At 45.2% G+C, this 8,973-nt stretch overlaps 2 protein-coding genes across 2 annotated transcripts in view; both read left to right on the top strand.

Moving 5' to 3' along the window:
* LOC109388528 (V-type proton ATPase 116 kDa subunit a-like) overlaps positions 1-110 on the top strand; it is a 17,513-nt gene extending 17,403 nt beyond the window's left edge. Inside the window, exon 4 of the mRNA XM_019653268.1 lies at positions 81-110. The gene's annotated coding sequence lies outside the window, so the exon portion shown is untranslated. The remainder of the gene's footprint in view (positions 1-80) is intronic.
* Positions 1-8,973, top strand: part of LOC109388515 (V-type proton ATPase 116 kDa subunit a-like) — a 76,789-nt gene that overhangs the window by 53,683 nt on the left and 14,133 nt on the right. The window contains exons 13-16 of the mRNA XM_019653241.1: positions 3-62; positions 3,363-3,456; positions 7,462-7,580; positions 8,292-8,321. Coding sequence (XP_019508786.1) covers positions 3-62; positions 3,363-3,456; positions 7,462-7,580; positions 8,292-8,321 — 303 coding nt within the window. The remainder of the gene's footprint in view (positions 1-2; positions 63-3,362; positions 3,457-7,461; positions 7,581-8,291; positions 8,322-8,973) is intronic.

Genomic DNA, 8,973 nt, shown 5'->3' with positions numbered 1-8,973 from the left:
GCCTTCAACATCTTCGGCTCTTCTTGGAGTGTCCAGCCCATGTTCAGAAATGGCACATGGAAGTAAGTTTACAGACGGAGGTGGGTCACTCCCTGACCATCCAAGGTAGGCCTCAGGGACAGTTTTCATGGCTGGGCGAGTCTACACGTGGCTCTGTTCCTACAAATTCAACATATAATTTCATTTTATCAACTGGGTGCGAGATCTTGTGCCTCTTCCTCAGTAGCTGTGCTGGTAACTGTCATGCATGGAAATAGCTTTTTAAAACCTCAGCTCAACTAAGTCTATATCCTGGAGTATGTACCATGTGCCAGGCACCACTGTGAAAAGTGCAGTAGGTATAAAGCGGGCATCCTCGTCCCAGTCATAACAGCAGGCTTCCTGGAGAAGGAGGTGGCGTTTAAAACATACCTTGCTCTGACAGAGACAGAGACAGACAGAGAGAGAGAGAGAGAGAGAGAGAGAGAGAGAGAGAGAGAGATTGAGATTGAGATTGAGATTGTGTATTAGGATAGAAGCTTCGCTTTAAGAAAGGCTGATGCAGGCATGGGACTATATGAAAGATTCGTTTCCAGTAGTTAAGGCCCCAGACTCTCCAAAAGGGGATTTTCTGTACCTGATCAACGCAAAGGACGAGATGGTTAGTTTGGCCAAGCTGGTTCCCTGTGTTTGCCTTGTGGGTGGTGGAGTGAGGAGGAAAGGTGTAGGGTAATGAGGGTGGGCGGGCCGATTGGTGAGGGGATGTGTTGACTGTAGATAAGAAAGCTCTCTACATCCCCACACGCCACACTGCCCACAGGCACCCCAGTTATTTTATGCAGTTAACCAGATGAGCAGTCATCAGAATGGAAACACAACCCTTCAGGAACGGGGAGGGAGAAAGATTTTAGAGTTTGAGAGGCAGGTCAGTTTGATGAACTGGGGAGAACAGAAAGGCAGTGTGGAGTGCAGGGGACGACAGAGGAAACACATGGAAATCACGATTGCCTTGTGATCGTTGGGGGTTCCTCGGCCGCCTGTGTTCCACACCCGAGATAACCACAGTCGTTTCAGGCTAATTTACAAGACCTGAAGGTCACAGTGGCGTTTCCTCACGTCTGTCTGCCCAGCTTCTTCGGGCCAGCTAAGGTCTCTCTGTCTCATTCTGGGACTTCCACTTGAAAGTGTGACAGGAGGACCGAAAGAAAGTGGAGGCAGGGACGTGTAAACATTTTTGCAACCTTGCTTCCCGTCTTTTCTCTCCCGAGCATGGTAGGACTCTAAAAGTTCTATTTCAGGTGCTTCAAGGGTTGGACCTGCTCCCAGAAATCTATGCTAACATCATCCGTGGGGGGACAGAATAAGCAATCAATCTCGTGCAAGGATTTTTCAGTAGAAAAGATTCAATGCAGGGTTCTTTTTGACTTGGAGATTTCCCAGCTGCATTTTAAGGGCTTGATGCTGATCAGAGGCATAGATAGGCTCAGAGAGACTGTTATGGTATGGGATGGGTATGTCCTAGAGGTCCTGTGCATTCTTTAGTTTCTCTGCTGGGCTCCAGTTCCCTGTAGTAGAGGACAGAAACATAAACAATTAAAAAGGTCATAAAAATGAAGAATTAAAAGTTTTCCAAGAATTACCCATGGGTCCTTCTTGGGGGCTTTTTCCTTTTTTGTTTTTTTTTTTTTTTTGGTTTTGCTTTGCAATTGGTATCCTGAAGAGATGCCTAGAAGAACAAAACTTTCATAAATGTAAAGACAAATTACTTAGTTCTGCTCTTCCAGTTCAAACTGCTAAGTACAGTGATGGACTTGGAAACATGAGTTAAATCAGTATAATTTCACCAAACTACCAACACAGAATTTCATTTGCCCTGGGGTGTGATTGTGAAAGGACCAAGTTAGCCGGCTTGTTGTCACCCTGCAAATGTGGGTCAAAATGTCATTCTTTTAAGCACGTGCAAATTACCTCTGCCCAATCGAAGGCTCTTTGAGGTCAAGCCCTGAGCTGAAGGATGCTCATCCACAAGCCCCAGGATCGATGGCAGAAAGCAGAACCTCATGAGCAGTGAGACAAAAGGCAATTGTATTAACCCATCAGAGCGGAACAGGACACAGCCAGCTGATTCTGGTCACCAGCCAGCCACAAGCTAGGTTTGGGGCCTGCTTTCCCTGACAATTGACTAGGGACACTGTCATAGCCAAAGACCACCAGACACATACCTCTCGTCACCCCAAATTGGGTTTATTGACTCAGTGAGGGTGACGACACACCACTAGGGACCATGGGCATTTCAGTAAGAGGCTGTCAGAAAGGGCTCCGAGGACTTGGCCTCTGAGAGGCTACAGGGAATGAATGCTTGGTCATTTTTGTGGTTTGGACAATGTCCTTATGTTTCTAGGGCCATATTTTGGTATCAGATATGATTGTGGGACGGTGTTGCTTTTGCCTGGACCCATCCCGGTCGCAGAGCGGCCTGGTCTGATGTTGGTGTTCTGTGCAATTGTTTATACCCAACAAGCAGACTTAGCTGTGGGGGCCAGGCCAGTTCCCTCTCGTCAGGGGCGGCTTTCTGCTTTGTCGACACACAAACACATCCCTGCTCATTAAATCCAACCTTTTGCCTTGAGGCGTGCCGTTCAGACAGGGGCCTAGGCCTGAGATGGCCGGTCAGAGCCTGCGGTTTCCACTCCGCATCGAGAGCCTGGCTATCATGATCAGGCTCCCTCACTCCCCCCTCTGCTCCCAAACCCCCTCTAGCACCTCACTGGCTGGAGGGAGCAGAGTGTATTTCTAGACATCCTGTCAAAGTTGCTGATACTGTTCATCATCATTTCAAATGCTCATTTTTGGTTCCGTCTATAGATGCACGCTCCGTGTTATACTTCTGGGTAAAATGGAACACAGATTTCAAGACAGGCAATGGACCTCAACTTTGGAGGGGTGTTTCACAGAGATCAGAGTCCCTGCGTGAAAGCCAGTTCACTCCTCCAGGTCCTGCCCACACATTCCCAGGAGAGATTTCCCACACTTTCCCCAGGGCTGGGATTTATTTCCTGTGGGCTCCTTCACCTCTTCCCCTGCCTGTTTAGCTTTTTCTTTACCAAAACCCCATGAGGCTGAGGCCCCTTTGGAGACTCAGACAGTGAACTCCTTCGGGACTAGCTGATTATTTCTGCAGCCTCAGCACCTAGGACAGGCCTTGGCACATACTAGGTATTCAATACCCATTTGTGGAATAACTGAATGGGCCAAATGGATGAGTTACGCCAACAGTTAGGCTTTGATTGGCTGGACAGTTCATGACTGATGGTATTATCGTGTTGTTTTCCTGCCTTTGGTTTCACTGGTTTTGTTTTTGTTTTCCCTTTCTCCCTCTGTAGTATGAAAGTGATAGAAACAAACCCACTTCTACAGCTGGACCCAGCCATCCCAGGAGTGTACTCTGGAAATCCATACCCATTTGGGATTGATCCGGTAATACTGTCTTCTGGGCTTAAATATTTACTAGTTAAATGTCTTGCTGAAGAGCTCTCGGGGTGAGGGGAAGAAAGTGCCAAGACTTGTCAAACCCACAAGCTTATGCTGAGATAGGATAACATGGACTGGAGGTTTTTGTGACACACTGTGCTGGATTCAAGTAAGTATCCTACCTGCATTTTTTACCCAGTCCCTGGGACATTTTCCATACAATTCCCCAAACACTCGCGTCTTTGTCCATCAGTTATACCCTGGTGGCTAATGATTGCTTCTTTAAAAGGCCCTTGGTTGCCTGGAAAGTATAAATATTAGATACGCAACTTATCCTAATCAAGTTCCCTATGTTAGCATTTTCCTGCAGTAGGCAACATCTCGTTTTCCTAGAAAAGTAAGGGTTTGCTTTCAATTTTTGCTTCACTGCAAAAATGGAATTGATGCAAGTTCAAAGACAGGATATGCGGTACCTTTTATTTGTTTGTTATAGCTATCTCAATTGAATCAGCCAAGCAAAACAAAGGTGCTTCCTCGCATGGCCTTCAGACATGGGATTTCCAGAAGACACACTTGTGTAAAGCCACGCACACGATGGCACAGCTCATGTCGCCACCAGATGGCAGCCTTGTGCTTCAAATGAGCCTGAGGGATCTAGACCTGAACTTGGCAGATGCCGTCCACTGATGTTTCTCTTCTAAGCTGCTTTTGTGGGAGAGAACCTGAGACTTCAGCGTTAGTTGCAGATAGCTGAGAGTAGACATTACTGGCCCTAACAGTGGTTTTCTGGTCTCCTATCTTGTGGGTCATCTCCTTTTTCGTTTTCCTGGTCCTCCCACTGTCTGCCCACCTGCCCTCCATTATAAAAACAGAAAGCGTCACCCAGGATTTGTTTACACATGCTGCCCAGGGGCACTTGAATTCCAAGAGTTATCAAAAGTGGTAAAGTTCTTGAAAGATGGTTTGTAAGCTGCAAAGTGCTGAAGACAACTGCAAGTTGGTATTTTTGTAGACTGGAAGGCTTTATCTTTGGTCCTAGGAATTTCATGATTAGCAAGAAGCGGGGTACAGAGGGGGTGAGGTTAGGGTCTGGTTGACCTTGCTTTGCTTTGAATTGCATTGTGCCTACTGTCCTCTTTCCTTCGCAGCCCACATCTGATACGTCAGCAAATCCTGTCTGTCCAACTCTCCTCCTCAAAGTGGGAGGGTGGTGTAGTTCATATTTCAAAACAAAGCGGTCCAGATTTTCCACTCTGCATGCAATTTCATCATCTGCCCACTAGTCAGAAAAGAAAGGAAAACGTGAGGGTGCAAGAGAAGGTGGATGTTGGAAATAATCAGGTTTTTTTTTCTAGTAACATTTAGATGTTTGAAAATTTCTTGTCTTGTTACTATAAAATAATAATAGATGATTAGAACTCCATATAATACAAAATATTAAAAAATGAAAGAGTTGTCTTTCCTACCTGTCCTGTTCCTGCACTCCTGTTCCCCAGAGAGGACCTTTGTATAGAACATTTCTGTGCCTGTATTAACACTTGTAGGCATCAATGAAGGACTTGATTTTTACATCGTTTAAATTTCTACAGCTGCATTTATTGACTGTGCAGCATCTGTTTTGAATCCAATCGCAAAATATTTGGCTATCAGAGCTGAGAGGTCTTTCTAAAGGTGTTTGTAAATATTTTATAACAAATGAACATAACACAGTGGTTAGAGGCCCACTTTGGTATCAGACAGCCTGTGTTTAAATCTTGGCTTTTCCATTTCCTTGCTATGTGATTTCAAGCAAGTTACTATCTCTGTGTCTGTTTCCTTGTCTATAATATGGATGTGATAACCCCATAGGGTTGCTCAGAAGAGTAAATGATTTTTACATGTAAAACACCCAGAATAGGGTCTGGTGCATACATGGGGTAAACGCTCTGTATTATTTCTTCATAGGTGTGGAAGTAACTTAATCCCCCTGAGATGAAGATACATCCCCTTATCTGTAAAATGGGAATACTTATATACTAGTCTTTCCTTATTCATGGGGGACATGTTCCAAGACCCCCAGTGGATGCCTGAAACCGTGGATAGTACTGAACTCTGTATATACTATGCTTTTTCCTATACATACCAGTGATAAAGTTTAATTTATAAATTAGGCACAGTAAGACACTAGCAATAATAAAGTAGAACAATTATAACAATATAATATGATAAGAGTTATGTGAATGTGGCCTCTCAAAATATTTTATTGTACTGTACGCACCTTTTCGCGTAAAGGAAGCATTTACCACTTCTCTTCGGCGTATCCAAGTTGCTAGCACTACCCTTGTGCTTTGGGGCCATTATCAGGTAAAATAAGGGTGACTTGAACACAAGCGCTGGATACCATGAGTCAGTCCGATAACCCAGACGGCTACTAAGTGACTAACAGGCAGGGAGTGTGTACAGCATAGAGACACTGGACAAAGGAATCGTTCACATCCCAGGTGGGATGGAGCAAGATGGTGCACGATTTCATCACACTACTCAGAACAGCGCACAATTTAAAGCTCAGAATTATTTATTTCTGGACTTTTCCATTTAATAGCTTCTGACCTCCGGACCAATGTTGACTATGGGTAACGAACTCCAAAAAGTGAAACCGCAGATAGGAGGAGACGACTGTATCTATCTCATAGAGGTTTTGTTAGAATTAAATGAGATAACTCCATGTCGGGAGCTTAGTATGTGCCTGGTCCTTAACCATGAACATTTTTAGTTGATCAGGTTTGGCCGGGTCTGTCGTGTGCTGGGTACCCTGCCCTCACCCCGTCGAGTGACCCTGTGGGGTTGGCCGACCAGGTGGGCAAAAGGAAGAGCAGAGGGTGGAGGGCAAGCCTGGTGCAGCTTAGATGCCAAGGCGGAAGGGGAGGGTAGAGGAGACTCTGGTGTGTGGACACCTGTTACTGGGGCTCCTCCCCTCCCCTTCCCAGCAGCCTCCATAGTGATTGTCCAGCCGGAGACATTGCCAAGCAAGAATCAGGGAGACATGCTTCCCACCACTGTGTGTGCATGGGGGAGCGGGCACGGTGACAATGCATCGACACTGCACCTAGGTGGATGTTGTCCCCTTGACGGCATAGAAGTTTGGAGGGGGAAGTCATTTTAGGCGGGAAGATGAGAAGACCCTTGTGTGGCATTGTCACCTTTGAGATGCAGCAAGGCAAATCCTCAAGATGTGTGTAGCCGGCGGTTTGGGATGGGCCTGAAGTTCAAGAGGGGTTAGAGGTAGGAGCAAGGACTTGCATCATTTGCATGGGGCTGGGGATTGGAAATCACAGGGGAGCCTGAGATTTCTGTGGAGAAGAAGAACCTCAGTGACTGGCGTCATTAACCCATGTGAGACCCTGACCAGCCCCCTAACCACTCTGAGATCTTGCTCTCTGTGTCATTCTCCTTTGGGGCAGGCAGGCGCACAACGTGCTCCTTACTTTGCAAGTTTGGTGAACTGGGACCTTGTAGAAGGCAGGGACCGTGACTTACCCATAGTGCTAATAAATATAGATTATAGGAGTGGCTACTTGACAGAGGCCTGGAACATGCTTTTAAATGTGAAGTGCTGTAGGAATTCAAAGGAAAAGGTGGTATTATTAAGAAAGGATTGGATAAATTCACAGGCCAGAGAGCTATATACCTTCATTCAGGGAACTGAGGCAAGTTGGCGATCTCCATAATAGTTCAGAACCTGTTCTCATTTAGAACAAGGGAAAAATCATGTAGGATTTTTCTCCTCAGTTTCCTTTCAGCCATTTGATATTTTACCAGTGGTACTAATGGTTCTGACGTTTTTATCATCAGAGTTGCTCTTATAAGGGGCTTGGTCCTTTTCTGAACCTAAAATGCATGAGTTGAACTGCACTGAAATTTGAAAATGTGGCTCCCAGAGTGACTTCCTCAGGGGAAATCGTGCAGCGTTCCAACTCCAGTTGAGCTTCTAGATTCTGGTCTCACGTGTTTCTGGTCACCTTTCCCATCCAGATTTGGAACTTGGCTTCAAACAAACTAACGTTCTTGAACTCCTATAAGATGAAGATGTCCGTTATCCTGGGAATCGTCCAGATGACTTTCGGTGTCATCCTCAGCCTTTTCAACCACATGTGAGTTTTATGATTAACTTTCCGCCTGTTGGTCTGACCCCACCCACGGTGATGACCAGGGACGGAGCCACCTCTCTGTTCACTCTGTGTCCCTCTGTGTGAGTGTACTTCCTACGGGAGTGCTGTCCCATGTCTCCTGGCTTGAGCCAGGACAAGCTGGTTTGCCAGAAATGGCACCTCTGTTTCTCCTCAGCTGAATCCCTCAAAGGTCAGTGCACCTTTCATCTCAGATACATTTGAGGGTTCAGGAAGAGGGCCTTCTTAGGAGAAACCTTTTAAGTCGTCCTTATATACCTTTGTGCCTTTGAATGCGTTGATATGAGCTGGGCCTGCATTTTGAAGCTTTGGCTGAATCACCAACATTCTGTGTGGGCAGGACCTTTGCTTCAGACGTCCGCTTCTAGACCCTGGTTCTCCCCAAATCTTTTGTACAGAAACTTTCCTTTCTCTTCTTTTCCATCAGTGCATGGCTGCTGCTCCCCAAGGGAGTGAATGCAGTGAACATTCTATGCTTTGGGAGAGTAATGAGTTACTGATATGTTCTCAATGTTCTNCTTTAAAGATGCATTTTAATCAGTGTTCTTATGGATGTACAGTGAGTGAACCATGAGGGTCACACATTAGACATGGCTTTACCTTTGTTAAATATCGAACACCCATTCATCCCTGAAATGTAGGTGTGTGTGAGTTAACACTGGTGAGCTGGGTCAGCTATTTTCATTTTAAGCCCTGCAATGTCCTGGTTCCCTTTTTCTGGATGTGGTCTTGTTTATTATAATAATATAACTCTTCAGTGTAGGACTTAGAGCTGAATACAAGGCCCAGCTCTGAGCCAACTTGTGGTGTCAACAGTAGCATTGTCACTTTGAGGCTGAATTGGTCTCCCTGGTGGCCCCATACAGCCTGCCTCCGTGGCCTTGCCCTCAACCATAATTGATTATGAACTTAGAACAACTGGGGCAAGTTGAAATTTTCCAATTTTAAATTTATAATTTTTTTAAAACCTAAAAACGGAGCGTTACTTTTCTAACTAGAAAGAAATATTCATGTTTTTCCTTGTTCTGGTTTTCCAGAAAGAAGAAATTAAAAAGAATATGTTTATCATATTTTATCAAGGAGAGCAGCTCAGACAGAAAATCAAGAAGATCTGTGAGGGGTAAGAGAGACTATTAATGGACCTTTCATTGCTGGTTTGGATCAGGATTAGGTAAAGAGGTGCGCAATGCAAAAATACATGATTGGGGCTTCTTTGAGGTCCGTTGAGGCATTTAGAATAACTTTCCCACATTTGACAAGATAGTGTTAAAAGTGCAACTGACTTTTAATAGCTGTAGGAATAGGAACAGAGAGGACTCAAACATGCAAAATTTGAAGGTAACTAAAAGTAGACCTT

This window comes from Hipposideros armiger, unplaced genomic scaffold, assembly GCF_001890085.2.
Source record: "Hipposideros armiger isolate ML-2016 unplaced genomic scaffold, ASM189008v1 scaffold_201, whole genome shotgun sequence".
Classification (NCBI taxonomy): domain Eukaryota; kingdom Metazoa; phylum Chordata; class Mammalia; order Chiroptera; family Hipposideridae; genus Hipposideros; species Hipposideros armiger.
The sequence above is the reverse complement of the archived record's forward strand: the minus strand, read 5'-3'. Positions and strand labels throughout refer to the sequence as shown.